Below are 18,583 nucleotides of genomic sequence, written 5' to 3' on the forward strand. Positions count from 1 at the left end.
TTTCGGTCCTTTTATCTTCAGTCTATGTGCATCTTTTGTTTTAAGATGTGTCCCTTTTAGACAGCATATGTATGGATCGTGTTTTCTTATCCACGCAGCTACCCTGTGTCTTTTGATCAGATCATTTAGTCCACTTACCATTAACGTTATTATTGATATGTAATTTTTTATTGCCATTTTATTCTTTAAAACTGTATTCCTCTTTTGCTTTATTCTTTTTCTCCTTTGATCTGTTTACAACAGGCCCCTTTGTATTTCTTGCAGTCTTGGTTTTGTTGTAGTGAATTCCTTGAGGTTTTTTTTTTTGTCTGGAAAGCTTTTTATTTCTCCTTCAATTTTAAATGATAGCCTTGCTGGATAAAGTAGTCTTGGTTGTAGGCTCTTGTTTTGCATTTTACTTTGAATATTTCTTGCCATTCCCTTCTGGCCTCAAGTGTTTCTGTTGAGAAGTCAGAAGTCATTCTTATGGGGGCTCCTTTGTAGGTGATAGTCTTTTTTTCTCTAGCAGCTTTTAACATTTTCTCGTTATCACTTAGCTTTGGTATTTTAATTATGATGTGTCTTGGTGTAGATTTCTTTGGGTTTCTCTTTAATGGAGTTCTCTGTGCTTCTTGAAATTGTGAGATATTTTTCTCCTTAATTTCAAGAAGTTTTCAGCTATGATATGATTGAACAAAGTCTCTATCCCTTGTTCTTTCTCTTCTTTTTCAGGAACCCCTATGATTCAGATGTTATTTCTCTTCTTGTTGTCACTGAGCTCTCTTAGAATTTCCTCAGACTTTTTGAGTCTCTTTTCTTTGTTCTGCTCTGCTTCTGTGCCTTTGTTTATCTTGTCCTCTATCTCGCTGATTCAATTCTCAGCTTCATCCATCCTGCTTTTAATTCTTTCCATTGTGTTCTTCATTTCTGATATTGTATTTGTTATTTCTGACTGATTCTTTTTTATTATTTCAATATCCTTTTTTATATTTGCTATCTCTTTATTTAGGTGTCATAATGACCATCCCTTGTTGTTGTAATATCTTTGTGCATGCTAACAATCATTATTTTATACTCTGCATCTGGTAATTTGGTTATATCTGATTCATTCAGGTCCTTTTCTGGGGATTTCTCTTGATTCATTTGTTTTGCATTTCTCTGCCTTTTCATCTTCTCTGTGTAAAAGAAGGTCTTGGCCACTGGAGTCCACTGGGTATGGCCTCTGTGTTCCCTAGATGTGGTCTGTTGCCAGGCCCACCACCTTCTCTGCTCTTGCTGCCTAGGGTATTCAGGTATGGGCGTTGCTGGTGCCTGCCCACTGGGGCTGTTGCTGTGGTTTCTGCCTCTCCTCCACAGGAGGGGCTGTGATTACCTGCTTGGGTATACAAGCCTTGGTGGACTTGACCTTCGCCCTGCCCCTGTGGATGGCGTTATGCTTGGCCCTGAGGGCAGGGGTGAGCACCTTTGCTCAGCTGCAGGTCTCCACATGATTTTGGGCTTTTGCCCCGCCCTTGCAGGAGGAGCCCACTTCTGGGATGGCTGCAAGCCTTAGCTCCACAGGCCGGGTGGGACTGCATGCCCAAGCTTAGTAGAAGGACTCTGCCTGTTCTGGGCTTTTGGCTCCACTCCCGTGGGAGGAGCCGGCTCCCAAGTCAGGCCACAAGCCTTGGTTCTGCAGGCGGGGCACAGCTGTGCTCCTGCACCCTAGCTCAAGGGTGGGCTGGATTGCAGGCAGCTCCACAGCTGGGTTTGGCCACTTTTGCATGTCCCCTCCTCCCCAAATTGGTAAGACTGAGCTCACACCTGGGCCTCAGCCGGCTTCCGCCCTTGCTGACAGAACCACGCTTCTGCCTCCCGCTGCTGCCCGCCCTCGGGCGAGCCCTCAGCCGTGTGGGTGGGTGCACTGCAACTCAGACCCTAAGACTCACTACTATAGCCCCATAAGCTCCCTCCTTCTAAGCAACTCTGCTCTGAGTGCCACCAGAGAGCTTGTTTGGCTGGTGTCCTGCTTCCCTTTGCTGGTATTGCTGTTTCTAGGGGAAATATTCACTTCAGATTCTGGGAGTGACTCAGCCCAGGGGTTAGGGTGGCTGTTTCTCAAAATGTTTCTCCCTATGCCTCCTAGATTACACTCTCTTCCTGCTACACCAGTCCTCTTCTCTCTCCCTGTCCCCCAGAGCCCCGGGTGAGTGGTTGTGAGAGAGGTTTTCTGCACGGTCCCTTTAAGAAGAATCCTGGGTTTGAGAAATCAGTTTCTTTCTCACAAACAGTATCCTGTCTTGTTTCCAGCTAAATACTGTCCATACACCTCTTCTAGGCTCTGTGGCTGCAGGCTGGGACTTTGTTCCTGGGACTCAGGACCCTCCCCTCTATGCTAAACTCACTTCCTGCCACACGAGTCTCTCCTGGCTGCCATTTGCTCTGGGAGCTGGGCAGCCCTCTCCATGTTTCCACTTTTCCTACTAGTCTCAGTGTGCCTTCTTCAGTGTTCCTTGGTTGAAGAGTCCTCTTAGTTTAGTTCAAAGTTGGTTTTTCCAGATGATGGTTCTTAAAATTAGTTTGTAATCCACTTTGGTTTTGGAGGTGGAAGTTGATAAATCTGCCTACTCCATCACCATCTTGTCTCCCTCTATCTATTTACTTTTGACTAAATTATTTTTTGCCATAGATACTGACTCTATGAGATAAATAGTCAATGATATTTTATTTCATGTTTTAATTTATATTTTATTAAATTGTTATATTTCTGAATTTATATTTAGAAGTAGTTTCTTTCAACAGTGAATAGTGAATAATTATTTACTGTAAGACACATTCTCAAAAACTAAGGTTAGACTATTCCTAATAGTGAATCTTCTTTCAACAAGAAGTTAATGGTAACAAGATCAGAGCTATACATTAAGCAAAATCAAATTCCCTTAGACTTATGGTGAACAAAGACCACCCTTACCTCCCAAATCAGATCATTAGGAAGAATAAAAAATCTCAATAACTTTAATATCTTTGAAATACAATGAAGAGAGGCAAAATTAGTTGCCACCATTTTTTATTCATTCATTATTATTCCTTTTGTGGTTTCCACACTTCCATTCAATAGGAGTCAAGAAATCCTCCTCCCAACTTTCATATGTATATATCACCTTGTCCCCAAAGTATTTGAGGTAGATTATAAACATATCTGAATTCTAAAATATATAACTATATATAAAAATAAGTGAAGAAATAAGGCTAAGAGAAAATAAGGATAGAAAAAGTTCAGATGATGCTGCAGGTAAGTTGAGCACACAAATGCATGCCACAAGATCCTTCCCATTTGCTAAATGGAAGTCACTTGTGAGTCTTCCTTTAGTGTGGACTTTGCTATCAAATTTCTTTCTGTCTGATGGGCCCCCATAAGGCAGCATGGACACAGTGGCTCTGTGGGTCCAAGAGTGAGGGGGCTGCACTGTGCAGGAAAGGATCCTGGGGCAATGATAGTCGGGAAGTCCCTTCTCACCTTAAACAGGTTCTGACCTTTACCCCAATCACTCCCTGTTACCTTCCCCCATCTCCCACCAGCTAGCCCACCCTACATGTCACCCTGAGTACTTACCAAGACCCAAGCAAGAAACTCTGAGTCCTGATTTCCCAAGATTCCTGGAATAAAAATAAAGCAACATGTGGTCATTGTTTCCTCAGGAGATACTGTGTACATTTAACCATGAGCATGACATCTCACTTTGATGACATTGTGTTTAGCTAGAGTTGTGGTAGAGGCAGAGCCCCAGATGCAGGCTGCGGTCATGGGGAGAGAGCCCCCATTCACCTGGGCTGGGCACCGTGGAGCTCAGAGAGTGCTCAGGCTCCATCCACATAGGAGCCATGTTCCCACCAAGCCCAGAATTTCAGCCTAGAAGGATAGCTTTTATTAATTAGCTTACAAATTGTCTTTCTCTTTCTTTCTAGAATATGGGTTCCTTGAGGACAAGATCTATATCTTATTCACCAGTCATTCACTATTTTTATTATTAATCAACAGAGTTTGATACACAGTGGACCCTTAATATATACTTGTTGGCTGAGTAACTGACAAACTGACTTCTAAAACAGAGTATTATTATCAGTGGATTGGAATTTGAACAGATATAGTCTTAGGGGCTTATTTAAACTAAATTATATTATTATTTTTATTAAATGCTACATAGAGCTGCCACAAGAAGTAACCAGATAGACCTTTTTAAATAATTCTTTTTTTCCTTCATCAACACTTTCGCCTCTCAACCCTAAAAGATTATCAGGAAAAAGAAATATATTTCTATTCTCTAAACAGGAAGAGAACTAAGCACTCTAGTCTTTATTGGAAGGTATTTGTCATGGAGACCCAGATCCACCCTATCTTCCTGTCATCTATCTGCCTGCTATCAGAGAAGAAATCCAATTCTCAGAGAGAGAATACCTCCAGAATTTTTAGGGTTCCAGTGTAAGGAGGTAAAGCTTAAATAATTGAAACATGGTAGAAAATTGCATCCATTTGTTTGTTTTTTGTTTAATTTTCTTTTCAATTATAGTTTACATTCAGTGCTATATTGTGTTAGTTTCAGGTGCCCAGCATAGTGGTTAAACAATCATGTATTTTACAAAGTGATCCTCCCAATATTTCAAGTATGCACATCCTTTATTCTCTGAAGATGCTCTGGTGAGAATATGGCTCCCTCCCCCTCCCCCACAGATAAGCAGCACACACAAACTTTGAAGCTGCAGCACAGCTTAGCTCCTCCAGCCTCCTTTGATCATACACTGCTTTTTCAGAGTTAGTAATTATTGTTCTCATTTTTTGCATCGATTTCTTTCCTCCCCGTATTGCTGTTGTTTATAAAATCATCTAAGCCACACATTTCATTTAATAGCATAGTCCAAAGGACATCACACTGCAAAGATTTGAAAGACCCAGGTTTCTATTCCACTGTGACAACTAGCTAGGCAACCTAGGAGAAGTCACTCTTTTCCTACGGAGTTCAATCTCTCCATTAGCAGGATGGGATATTAAAGACTGTGTCATTCACTCAGCATCACTGTTGTGGGGCTGGGACCTCGTAATGTGTGCCCAAGTGTTACACTGCAAACAAAGGCGAGCCATCTTTATTTCTGATGCTTTTTGTCTCTGCTCACCCTCTCACAGACATAGTGCTAAACTTTCCCATGTGAGTTGGATATGTCCACCTGGAAGGAAACTCTTACATAAAGGTAGGTGTGAAAAATATGAACTACTGTATTAAGAGAAGAATAACCAGGGCACTGTTCTTTTATTTGTTTATTTTTATGTCTTATTTTTAAATTACATTGTACATCAAAAAATTATTCTTTTAGTAGTTTCTCAGAAAGCTACAGGATGTGAAACCAGGTCTTTCTTTTAGTCTAAACATCTACTGATTTTAAAGATAAGAATTAAGAGCAAGAGCTATGTAGTAGGCAGAATAAAAAATGACTACACCAAAACAAGCTTATATATAAATGTGAATATGAGCCTTCCAGGTAATGTTATTCAACATCGATGAGTCAGCAAAGATTTATGGAGTGGCATCCACATTTCAGGCAGTGTCTAGGTCATGGGCATATAGAGAGGAACAAGGCACAGGGTTAATGGAAGTACATGGGAAGAAGGATGCTGTCTCAGGCTTGTGTTTGCATAACTATGTGCATGTCACGGGGAAAAATCTAGGTAAAGGATTTCATGCCTTTGCACTATCTTTTAATGATGCTGAGCTCAACAGGAAGGAGGGACATGGTGCAGAAAACTATGCAGAGCATGGCATTTTTATCACGAAGTCAAATAGGGCAAGGTTATGTCACTGGGCACTTACTGAGCTAAATAATTCCCTGCGCCCAAGCTGGGGAGACTTGCCCTATTTTCCTGTGACAGTGACGCAGGAAGATAATGATCACTCTGCTATGGCTTTGGAGGACCAAATTGAGAAACTTGAGAATCGTCAGCAGAAGTAAACTGCAAAGTAGCAAATACTAAACGTGGCCCATTTCCCGCCCCTGCTGTTTAAACACCCAGGCCAGCTTTTTGGAATGGAAGCCTTAGCAAATTTTGCACTGTAAGAAAAGCTCAGCCCTGGCCGGTTGGCTCAGTGGTAGAGCGTCGGCCTGGCATGCGGGGGACCCAGGTTCGATTCCCAGCCAGGGCACATAGGAGAAGCGCCCATTTGCTTCTCCACCCCCCCTCCTTCCTCTCTGTCTCTCTCTTCCCCTCCTGCAGCCAAGGCTCCATTGGAGCAAAGATGGCCCAGGCGCTGGGGATGGCTCCTTGGCCTCTGCCCCAGGCACTAGAGTGGCTCTGGTCGCGGCAGAACGACGCCCCGGAGGGGCAGATCATCGCCCCCTGGTGGGCAGAGCGTGGCCCCTGGTGGGCGTGCCGGGTGGATCCCGGTCGGGCGCTAGCGGGAGTCTGTCTGACTGTCTCTCCCCATTTCCAGCTTCAGAAAAATACAAAAAAAAAAAAAAAAAAGTTCAGTTACAGACAAATATTAATGTAGTAGTGATAGTCCCATGTTGAGCCTTGGTGTTTTTATTTCCTTTAACTCGTTTTTTAAAGTAACTTCACCCTCTAGACTAGAGGGAATGGTCACTATATTCAGGTAATTGTTTTTTAAAGTGAGAAACATTTTCTGTGCATGCGCCATTTCTGATCTCTAAGCCCATTGCCCTGACTGTGCCCAAGGCTGCATATCATTGTGAGATCCCTACCTCATAAGTGCTCTCAGCACATGGTGCTACCTCTCCGCAGACGGAGAAGGTAGGAGGCTTTAGCTTCCTCCAATTCAGGGCATGGAATTCCAACACAATTTTCGTGGTTCCAAATGGCGCATCTGCATCCTCCTGCCCGTGTTTTTGTCTGCGCAATACAAACTGGAGATGTCGCAATTGTCCAGCTACACTGATCTGTTTAAACTCTGCTGGATAAAGGAGCTCACGTACTGGGTACATTGGATCTACAATAACAAGTACAGCATATACCATCCAAAAGCTTGCTTGTGTGGCTATACTACCAAGTAATGGCTAAGTTGACACATCATGCTGGGCTATAACAAATGCCCTGGAAACTTCTTTATCTCACCCATATGAAAATTTTGTGAATGATCTTGTCTGACATGAGACAAACTGCTTTATAGATTTTTATTTTATTTCTTAATTTCTCAATGTTTTCACAGTTGAGTCTACATAAAAATACTGTACACACATCAAATTTTCAATTAAGTTGAATTCCTTTCCCATTTGATTCAAAACATTTTTTCATTGCACACATTTAAGTATTTTACCTATGTCAGATATATAAGAAGGAAGTCACAGTGTGTTTATTTTTAGTATCTGCTCCTGTTTAACTCAAAAGCTCCTTTTTCCAGGTGGACCTGAGCCGCTCTGCTACTAATATTAGAAATAAATGACATCAGTGTGGGGGCCTATGACATGGCACTTTGTCAATCAAATTCTAGAAATCCTAAATCTTCAATCAAAACTTCTGTAAAAAGCTACCTAGAGAAGGAATATAGCTTCTGAGAACTCAACAGTCGTATTTCTTTCTTTCTGATGGCAAGGCTATTTATTGCTTAGTGAATAGTTGGCTGAACTTATTTTAGGATGGTGTTTAGTTCTGTGGCAGAGGCATTAAGTATAATTCCTAATGTTGTTTTGTGGAGCGTCCATCAGGCTCTCTTTGGTTTTAAGGCAATAATGCAGTGTTGAGAACTGACACCAAGCATCACTTAGGCATGGCATCGCCAGCCACTTGGATGCTTGCCGTGCTTTTACAAACCAAAGATGCTAAAATCAGATTAACAGCCCAAATGTGCTGTTTTAAATTGTTTGCTTCTGAGTACATCTATTTTAGACATTATTCACAGTTGTAAATGACTTGGAAAAGAGACGTACTGTAGGTAGCTAAACTATTACCTTGCATTTGACCAAGAAAGATGCATATTGCATGAGACAAAATTCCTGATTTAAAGGTTGGCACAACAGTGATGACTGAAAGTACATGTGAGGGGCTCTGGTGGCCAGAGGGCTGGCAGAAATAAGTTTTGATTTGACCTGTTTTCATGTGCTCAGATCATTGCATCATCTGCTGTCTTATTCTATTTGAACATCTTCCTGATCCCTGAGTGTGGTGAGGAGTGTTACCTGTAAGTTACTAGTCAAATCTGAGGTATGGAATTATTTTTAAAAAACAAGATATGTACATTGAACATTTCTTTAAAAACCTAGAGCATAAGTCATGTTCACTTGTTAGCTGCTTTTGATGGTTGCACAAGAGCATACATTTAACTGCTATGAGAGTGACTACAAATGGTAATAATGCTTTCTTTTGAGGCACCATTCATCACTGTTGATAACTGAGTAATGACTCATTTGGAAACCAGAAAGCCATGCATTTTGATGACAGGCATTGACAAGTAGCACAATGAAACGTTGTTTCATAACTTTTATTGAAGTAGCAACAAAGTAGAATGGGATTCTTTCAGATTCTTTGATTTACAAGTTGAAGTCATTTGTCAGTTGTTAATTCCAACAAAACAATGTAAGTTCTTCTGTGAACATATAAAAACACCTGTTGATCTGTAGCATTCTAGAAAGCTCTAGAAAAGTATGGCAAAAAGAGACTTCCTTATAATTAATTAATTAGTTTGACAGAGATGTATCAAGTTTCAACTATAGTATATACCAAACCTTGTATTAGGATGTTGGAATGAACTAAATAGCACAATGTTGCTGCTCTCATGGAGTTTACATCAAAGAAAGGGAAACATATTAAACAGTGAAGTCCTTATTTGATTATAATCTTAACTGAAAGGACAGTATGCCCTAAGTGTAAAATTGGAATGCTGGAGAAGCTGGCATTATATGATGGTTAGAAAAAGCTTCTCTGGTAGCATTTAATCTGAGAACCTATGGAGGAGTAGGAAATTATTTAATGAAAGGAGTGGGGATTAGCATGCTGAGCAGAGTGAACAGCATGTGCAAAGACTCAGGGGTTGAAAGAAGCATGGGTAACTGAAGGAGTGAAAAATGTATAGGACAGTGGGACAGTACAGCACTAGGAGAGTCTGGGGGAGTCTGGTAAGCCCTCACTGAACTTAGCGATTAGTTTGTTACCAATTTTGGTCTTAATATAAAGGAAAACTACTGAAAAAAAATGAACAGCAGAAATGGGTTAAAGTGAGGCACAAAGAGGATCTACAAGGCTACTTTGGGAGTCCTTATGAGAAATAAGGGTAACTTGAAGTCAGATTTAGTGGACATAAGAGAACAGGGAAGATTTTAGATATTCTTACCAGGTAAAATCTGTAAAACTCTGTGTTTGGTTGAATACGAGGGTAAAAGAGGAAGAGTAATGGGTCATTCTTCGGTTTCTGACTTGCGCAGCTGGGGAGGAGGGGTACACTTCACTAGAGAATTTCCTTTGAGAAACAGAGGGTTCTGACTTACTTCTGGGCAAGTGGGCAAACATGCATGAGATATCCTAGCTAGTGGTCTGGAGCTGAGTGGGAAGAGGCACTTTCTGGGTATCTAGGGTAACTGCCAAAGGAGACAGTGCTCAGCTGGAGAAGAGGCTAAGAACCTGCCTTGAGGAACTCTGGCATCATAGATGGTGGAGAGGAAGCTGAGAAAAAAGAAGTGGCAGAGATGTAGAAGGACACCAGGAAAGTGTCAGTGTGGATGCCAAGGTAGAGATGGTTTCAACAGGGCAGAGAGAGCCAGTTCTGGGAGGACAGAGAAATGCCCTTACTGTTCTGCCACACAGAACTGCTGTTGACTCCTGCATCACTTCTGTGGTGCTGAGAGCAGGAGTGCAGCTGGGTTGACTGAAAGGGGAGGTGGAGAGACGTTGCTTTCTAGCTGTGTGTGACCTTGGGCAGGTTACTTAGCCTTTTAAAGCCTCTCTCCTCATGCATAAGTGCAAGTACTTATAGCTCACTATTTTTTTAATTGAGAAAATATAAATGCAGCACTAGTCCCAGCACATTTTAGTGTTCAATAAGTGCTCACTACTTTCAACCTTTTTTATTTCCTAAGAAAAGTAATGTCTCAAACACTGAATCTGGAGTGGGGGTCCTGGTTCAGGTACTGAAGCTGATAGGAGCCCCACTTCCCCAAGCTTAGGATCTTCTTACTTTGTGGATTTGTGCTTAGACATTGCAAACATCCTGAATCTATTATATGTACACTGTGAGTCACTTTTCTAGACTGCTTAGAAAAGTGGGAAGCAGGAAATAAAGATAGATAAAGGAGGCAAAAGAGAAGGTGGCAATTTGTTGGCAAAGTTTGGAGAATTAATTTGGGTATGAGGAATTTGGAATGGTTCTTCTGCCATCACCAGGAGGGGGAAGGGAGACAGAACCTGATGCTGCATGGATTGGTTTATATAAACTTTGTGTTCTGCAGGGGTGTGATGGGGGTTGAAAAATGTGTGTCTAGGTCTAGTTGTTGGCTTTTTGTCTCAAGTATCAAAAACATCAGTATAGCTGGAAGTCGATAGCTCAGTCTTAAGTCAGAAGAATCTAGAAGCTTTACCTCAAGGCTGTATGATTTGGCAGTTCATGAACTTGGGACAGAAAAAAACCACATTTTCATGGTTTATCAACTTAATTGAAATTTAGTATTTCCTTCAATTATGACTATAAGCAAGAAACCACAGGAATATTCACATCATCTGTGATTTTGCCATCAATCAAAATTACAAGTAGTTTTTTTATCACAGTTGGAAACCATGGTCTTCTACTTGTTTTTAGAGCTCATTATTTAATACATGAATAAAAAAATGCATATGTTAAGAGGTTGCTAATTTGGATTTTAAATCTTTTGAACTGTATTTCAATTTCATTGGAATCCTTTATATTTTGTTGTGTATTTGAAATCTCTTTTTCTGAAGCTTCAATGGATTGCTAGAGGGGTCTCTGCATCAAGCATCTTGGATGCAGGTGGAAAATAAAAGTTGTTTTAAAAATGCCTCTTGTTGCATCCTTCTGCCACAAAGCAATGTGAGTTTACAAGGACATTTTTCAAGTGGGAGGGAAGACAATCCTAAAAAATGTTTGAAAGCAAACTTAAGTGTGCAAACCCTCTCTCCAACTATTAAAAATATGTATAATGTAAATTATAGTGTGGGTACTTAATACCCCTACTTATTTATTTAATTTTAATAAATGAAATAATATTTCTTAGGCCCTTGATGGATTTCATCCCAAACTCAGGCCCACTGCTTGTGTTATCTCTAGTTGGATATAAGGCTCTAAGGTCTCCCATGGAAAGCCTCCTCCTCATCCCCACAGGTGGTGATTTCCAGGATCCTCTCACAGGTAGAGGCCACAGGAAGGCATTTACCAACCTCAAGTCTCTGGAGTTTTTCAAGAAGTGGCTTGCCACTATTTGTTTTGTAACAGTTCAACCCAAGTGAATCATGCAGTCCATCATTTCCATATTCCATGATATATATTTGCATTTGTTTTTATATAAAACAGTGTTTCATTAGTAAATCTACAAGCAAGTTTTTTATCTTAGAGATGTACCATTTAGGTACCATGGCCTAAATGGGTATGCCTGGACACCTCTGCAGCCCCTATTTAAGAGGCCTGCCTAGGCAGCAAGATGGCGATGGAGTAGGCTGACGTACCAACTTCCACCTCCCAGACCAAAGTGGATTACAACTTAATTTTAAGAACAATCATCTGGAAAAACCAACTTTGGACTAAACTAAGAGGACTCATTAACCAGGGAACACTGAAGAAGGCACACTGAGACTGGTAGGAAAAAGTGGAAATGCAGAGAGGGCTTCCCAGCACCCTGGAGCAAATGGCAGCCCACAGAGATTTATTTGGCAGGAAGTGAGTTTAGCGGAGAAGGAAGGTCCTGGGCCCCAGGAACAAAGCCCCAGCCTGTAGCCCCAGAGCCTAGAAGAGGCGTATGGACAGTATTTAGCTGAGAAACAAGTCAGGATACTGTTTGTGAGAAAGAGACAGATTTCACAGACCCAGGATTCTTCTTAAAGGGACCGCACAGAAAGCCTCTCTCACAACTACCCACACGGGGCTCTGGGGGAGAAGAGAGAAGAGAGTGTGTAATCTAGGAGGCACAGGGAGAAACACTTTGAGGGACAGCCACCCCAACCCCTGGGCTGAGTCACTCCCCAAATCTGAAGCAAATAATTCCGCTGGAAACAGCAATACCAGCAAAGGGAAAGAAGCCAAACAAGCCAAAGGACACCAGCCAAACAAGCTCTCCAGCAGCACTCAGAGCAGAGCCGCTTAGAAGGAGGGAGCTTTCGGGACTACAGTATGGAGAGTTAGGGTCTGAGCTGCAGCACCCCCACCCACATGGCTGAGGGCTTGCTGGAGGGCAGGTAGCAGTAGAATGCAGAAGTGCAGTTCTGTTGACAAGGGCGGAAGCCAGCTGGCCATAACTGAAGCCAGGGTGTGAGCTCAGTCTTGCCCAGCTGGGGAAGAGGGGACATGTGAAAGCAGTCCAGGACATGCTGCATGCCACCTGCAATCCTGCCTGTGGGGGAAGGGTGGGAGCCCCGGAAAAGGTGGAGATCCAACACTGAGCAAGAGCATGTGGACTCACAACCTTGCCAGGCCTTCAGAACTGAGACTTGTGGCTCAACACGTGGGGGTGGGGTGAAAGCCCAGAACAGGCAGAGACCTGCAGCTGAGCAAAGATGCTCACCCCTGCCTTTATGGCTGACCTTTTGGCCCAGGCGTGGTGCATAACCCCATCTGCAGGGGTGGAGTGGAGGCCGAGGCCATGGAGGCTTGTAGACACAGGCACATTATCATAGCCCCTCCCATAGGAGTGGAGGTGAAAACCACAGCAACAGCCGACAGCCACCTTAGGCTGGCATGGGCAATGCCCATACCAGAACACCTTGGCAGCAGCGGCATAGGGGGTGGCAGGCCTGCAGACAGACCACACCTAGGGAACACAGAGGCCACACCAATTGGACTGCAGTGGCCAAAACCTTCTTATACACAGACAAAATGGGAAGGCAGAGAAATGCAACCCAAAAGAATCAAGAGAAATCCCCAGAAAAGGACCTGAATGAGTCAGATATAACCAAATTACCAGATGCAGAGTTTAAAATAACAATTGTTAGGATGCTCAAAGATCTTAGACAACAATAGATGGTCATTACAAACACCTAAATAAAGAGATAGCAAATAAAAAAAAAAGACATTGAAATAATAAAAAAAGAATTAATTAGAAATGAAAAATACAGTATCAAAAATGAAGAACACAATAGAAGGAATTAAAAGCAGGATGAATGAAGCTGAGGATCGAATCAGTGAGTTAGAGGACAAGATAAATGAAGGCATGAAAGCAGAGAAGAAAAAAGAAAAGAGACTCAAAAAGTCTGAGGAAACTCTAAGAGAGCTCTGTGACAACATGAAGAGAAATAACAACCATATCATAGGGATTCCTGAAGAAGAAGAGAAAGAACAAGGGATAGAGACTTTGTTCAATCATATCATAGCTGAAAACTTCTCGAAATTAATGCATGAGAATGTCTCACAAGTTCAAGAAGCAGAGAGGACTCCATTAAAGAGAAACCCAAACAAATCTACACCAAGATGCATCATAATTAAAATACCAAAGCTAAGTGATAAAAAGAAAATCTTAAAAGCTGCTAGCAAAAAAAAGGCTATCACCTACAAAGGAGCCCCCATAAGGATGACTTCTGACTTCTCAACACAAACACTTGAGGCCAGAAGGGAATGGCAAGAAATATTGAAAGTAATGCAGAACAACAGCCTACAACCAAGACTACTTTATCCAGCAAGGCTATCATTTAAAATTGAAGGAGAAATAAAAAGCTTCCCTGACCAAAAACAAACAAACAAACAAAAAAAACACTCAAGGAATTCACTACAACCAAACCAATTCTGCAAGAAATGCTAAGAGGCCTGTTGTAAATAGAACAAAGGAGGGAAAGAATATTGCAAAAAGAGGAATATAGCTTTAAAGAATAAAACGGCAATAAACAATTACATATCAATAATAACCTTAAATGTAAATGAATTAAATGATCCAATCAAAAGACATAGGGTAGTTATGTGGATAAGAAAACAGGACCCATACATATGCTGTCTGCAAGAGACACACCTTAAAACAAAAGATGCACATAGATTGAAGGTAAAAGGATGAAAGAAAATATTTCATGCAAATGGAAATGAAAAAAAAGCCAGGGTAGCAATACTTATATCAGACAAAATGGACTTTAAAACAAAGAATATAGTAAGAGATAAAAAAAGGCCACTACATAATAATAAAGGGAGCAATCCAACAGGAAGGTATAACCATTATAAATACCTATGCACCTTATATAGGAGCACCTAAATATATAAAGCAGACTTTGATGGATATAAGGGGTGAGATCAATAGCAATACCATAATAGTAGGGGATTTCAATACCCCAATAACATTGCTAGATAGATCTTCAAGAAAAAAAATTAACAAAGAAACAAGAGACTTAAAGGACACACTAGATCAACTTTATTTAATAGATATATTCAGAACCTTTCACCCTAAAGCATCAGAATATACATTCTTTTCAAGTGCTCATGATACATTCTCTGGGATAAACCACATTTTAGGGCACAAAAGTGGTCTCAACAATTTTAAGAAGATTGAAATAATATCAAGCATTTTCTGTGATCAAAATGGCATGAAACTAGAAATCAACAACAGAAAAACTGAAAAATACTCAAACACTTAGAAACTAAATAGCATGTTATTCAATAACAAATGGGTTAACAATGAGATCAAGGAAGGAATCAAAAATTTCCTTGAAACAAATGACAATGAGCATAAAACAACTCAAAATTTATGGGACACAGCAAAAGCAGAACTGAGAGGGAAGTTCATAGCATTACAGAAATACCTTAAGAAGCTAGAAAAAGCTCAAATAAACAACTTAACTCTACATCTAAAAGAACTAGAAAAAGAATAGCATGTAAAGCCCAAATGAAGGAAGGAAGGAAATAATAAAGATCAGAGCAGAAATAAATGACATAGAGGCTAAAAAACAATACAGAGGATCAATGAAACAAGGAGCTGGTTCTTTAAAAGGTAAACAAGATCAATGAACCTTTAGCCAGACTCACCAAGAAAAAAAGAGTGAGGACTCAAATAATTAAAATTAAAAATGAGAGTGGAAAAATAACAACTGACACAACAGAAATACAAAGAATCGTAAGAAAATACTATGAAAAACTCTATGCCAAAAAATTAGACAACCTAGATGAAATGGAAAAATTTCTTGAAACATATAATATTTTAAAAATCAATTTGGAAGAATAAACAGTCTAATTACAACAAATGAGATCAAAACGGTTATCAAAAAACTACCAACAAACAAAAGCCCAGGGCCCGATGGCTTCACAAGTGAATTCTACCAAATATTCAAAGAAGATCTAACTCTTATCCTTCTCAAGCTATTTCAAAAAATTCAAGAGGAAGGAAGACTTCTAAGCTCCTTTTATGAGGCAAGCATAATTTTGATTCCAAAACCAGGCAAAGACAACACACACACACACACACACACACACAAATTGTAGACCAGTATCCCTGATGAACCTGGATGCTAATATTCTCAACAAAATATTAGCCAGCTGGATCCAGCAATATGTGAAAAAAATCATACACCATGATCAAGTGGGATTTATTCTGGGTAGGCAAGGCTGGTACAATATTTGTAAGTCAATCAATGTGATTCATTACATAAATAAAAAGAAGGAGAAAAACCACAGGATAATTTCAATAGATGCAGAAAAAGCATTTCATAAAATCTAGCACCCATTTATGATCAAAACTCTTAGCAAAGTGGGAATACAGGGAACATACCTCAACATGATAAAGGCCAACTATGACAAACCCACAGCCAACATCATACTCAATGGGCAAAAATTAAGAGCAATCCCATTAAGACCAGGAACAAGGCAAGGGTGCCCACTGTCACCACTCTTATTCAACATAGTCCTGGAAGTCCTAGCCACAGCAATCAGACAAGAAGAAGAAATAAAAGGCATCCAAATTGGAAAAGAAGAAGTAAAACTATCATTATTTGCAAATGATATGATATTGTATATAGAAAATTCTAAAGTCTCGGTCAAAAAACTACTGGACCTGATAAATGAATTCAGCAAGGTGGCAGGATATAAAATCAATACTCAGAAATCAGAGGCATTTTTATACACCAACAATGAACTGTCAGAAATAGAAATTAAGCAAACAATCCCCTTCACTATTACAACCAAAAAAATAAAGTACTTAGGAGTAAATTTAACCAAGGAAATTAAAGACTTGTATTCAGAAAATTATAAAACACTGATAAAAGAAATCAAGGAAGATACAAATAAGTGGAAGCATATACCGTGCTCATGGTTAGGAAGAATAAACATCATTAAAATGTTTATATTACCTAAAGCAATTTATAAATTTAATGCAATACCAATTAAAATATCAATGACATACTTCAAAGATATAGAACACATATTTCAAAAATTTATATGGAACCAAAAGAGAACATGAATAGCCTCAGCAATCTTGAAAAGGAAAAATAAAGTGGGAGGCCAGACACTTCCTGATATCAAGTTATATACTACAAGGCCATCGTACTCAAAACAGCTTGGTACTGGCATAAGAACAGGAATATATAGATCAATGGAACAGAACAAAGAACCCAGAAATAAACTCACACCTTTATGGACAATTGAAATTTGACAAGGGAGGTAAGAGGATACAATGGAGTAAAGACAGAAACAGCCTCTTTAACAAATGGTGTTGGGAAAATTGGACAGCTTCCTGCAAAAAAAGGAACCTAGACCATCAACTTACACCATTCACAAAAATAAACTCAAAATGGATAAAAGACTTAAATATTAGCCGTGAAAACATAAGCATCTTAGAAGAAAACATAGGCAGTAAGTGCTCTGACATCTCTTGCAGCAATATATTTGCTGATTTATCTCCATGGGCAAGTGAAATAAAAGACAGGATAAACGTGACTATGTCAAACTAAAAAGCTTTTGCACAGCTAAAGACAATAAGAACAGAATAAAAAGACAAACCGCACAATGGGAGAACATATTTGACAATACATCTGATAAGGGGTTAATAACCAAAATTTATAAAAACTTGTAAAACTCAACACCAGGAAGACAAACAATTCAATGAAAAAATAGGCAAAAGAAATGAATAGACACTTCTCCAAAGAGGACATAGAGATGGCCAATAGGCATATGAAAAAATGCTCTACATCACTAATCATTAGAGAAATGCAAATTAAAACCACAATGAGATATCAACTCATACCAGTCAGAATGGTGCTTATCAACAAAACAACACAGAAATAGTGCTGGCAAGGATGTGAAGAAAAGGGAACCCTCCTGCACTGCTGGTGGGAATGCAGACTGGTGCAGCCACTGTGGAAAATAGTATGGAGATTCCTCAAAAAATTAAAAATGGAACTGCCTTTTTACCCAGCTATCCCACTTTTAGGAATATACCCCAAGAACACCATAGCACTATTTGAAAAGGAGAAATGCATCCCCCATGTTTATGGCAGCATTGTTCACAATATCAAAGATCTGGAAACAGCCCAAGTGTCTGTCAGTGGACGAGTGGAATAAAGCAGTGGTACATATATAGTATGGAATACTATGGGGCTATGAAAAGAAAGGAAATTTTACTTTTTGCGACAACATGGATGAACCTGGAAACTATCTATTATGTTAAGTGAAATAAGCCAGGCAGAGAAAGAAAAATATTGTATGATCTCACTCATTTGAGGAATCCAATGATCAATGTGAACTGAGAAACAGAATGGAGACAGAGGAGAGATCAAAAAGACCAGAGGAAAAGAGAACAGAGGGAAAAGGGATGATAGGATGGGTTAAACCTGAAGGGAAGGGGAAAGGGTGCTGGGGGGGTGGGGTGGGCAAGGGAGATGTTGAGGGGAATTTGGGGAAAAGGGGATGCATTTTGGGAACACTACAATCTATTTAAACATAATACATTAAAATCAATAAACTAATAAAATACACATTTACAAAAAAAAAAAAAAAAAAGAGGCTTGACTAGAAATGATTACCAAATCTTCCAGCTGAGTGGGAAAGAGTTTAGGACACTTTTCTTAGGTCAGTTTAGAGGGATTTGAAGGTAATCAAGAGGTAAGCACTAAAACACTGAGATGGAAGGGGGAATAATGATGGGGGTGGATGAAGGAAGCAAGTCTCTGAAAGGAAGAATATTCTTTGCCTCTTCCAAGTTTTGTCCAGGGTCACAACAGAATGATCACTTTTCAACATACGTATCATATGCAGACTTGCTCAAGCAGAGGTCAGGACTGACTTATCTGACAACTTTGTAATGAGAGCAATGATTAGTTTGCACTGTACTGAGCTGTGCAGTTTTCAAAGGCAAATGAAGCAAATAAGAAATCATCAGTGATGGGAGCTCCATGCTCCACATCTTTTCAATTCCATTTACTGTGGAGGAGTTTCTTGCCTCCTCTTTGGAAAGCAGAGTCAGCAGTGTGGTGGAGCTTAGCTGGGAGGCAATTTGATATTTA

The 18,583-nt window shown here is 40.1% G+C and overlaps 1 protein-coding gene across 5 annotated transcripts in view; it reads right to left on the reverse strand.

The window, feature by feature from the left end:
* Nucleotides 1-18,583, reverse strand: part of KCNAB1 (potassium voltage-gated channel subfamily A regulatory beta subunit 1) — a 589,565-nt gene that overhangs the window by 275,945 nt on the left and 295,037 nt on the right. For all 5 annotated transcript variants that reach the window (XR_010749312.1, XR_010749311.1, XM_066369872.1 and 2 more), the window contains exon 2: nt 3,572-3,615. Coding sequence is in view for 3 of the 5 variants with exons in the window: in XM_066369872.1 (XP_066225969.1) it covers nt 3,572-3,615 (44 nt within the window). In the remaining 2 variants the exon portion in view is untranslated. The remainder of the gene's footprint in view (nt 1-3,571; nt 3,616-18,583) is intronic.

The sequence above is a fragment of the Saccopteryx leptura genome, chromosome 2 (genome assembly GCF_036850995.1).
Source record: "Saccopteryx leptura isolate mSacLep1 chromosome 2, mSacLep1_pri_phased_curated, whole genome shotgun sequence".
NCBI classification, from domain to species: Eukaryota; Metazoa; Chordata; class Mammalia; order Chiroptera; family Emballonuridae; genus Saccopteryx; species Saccopteryx leptura.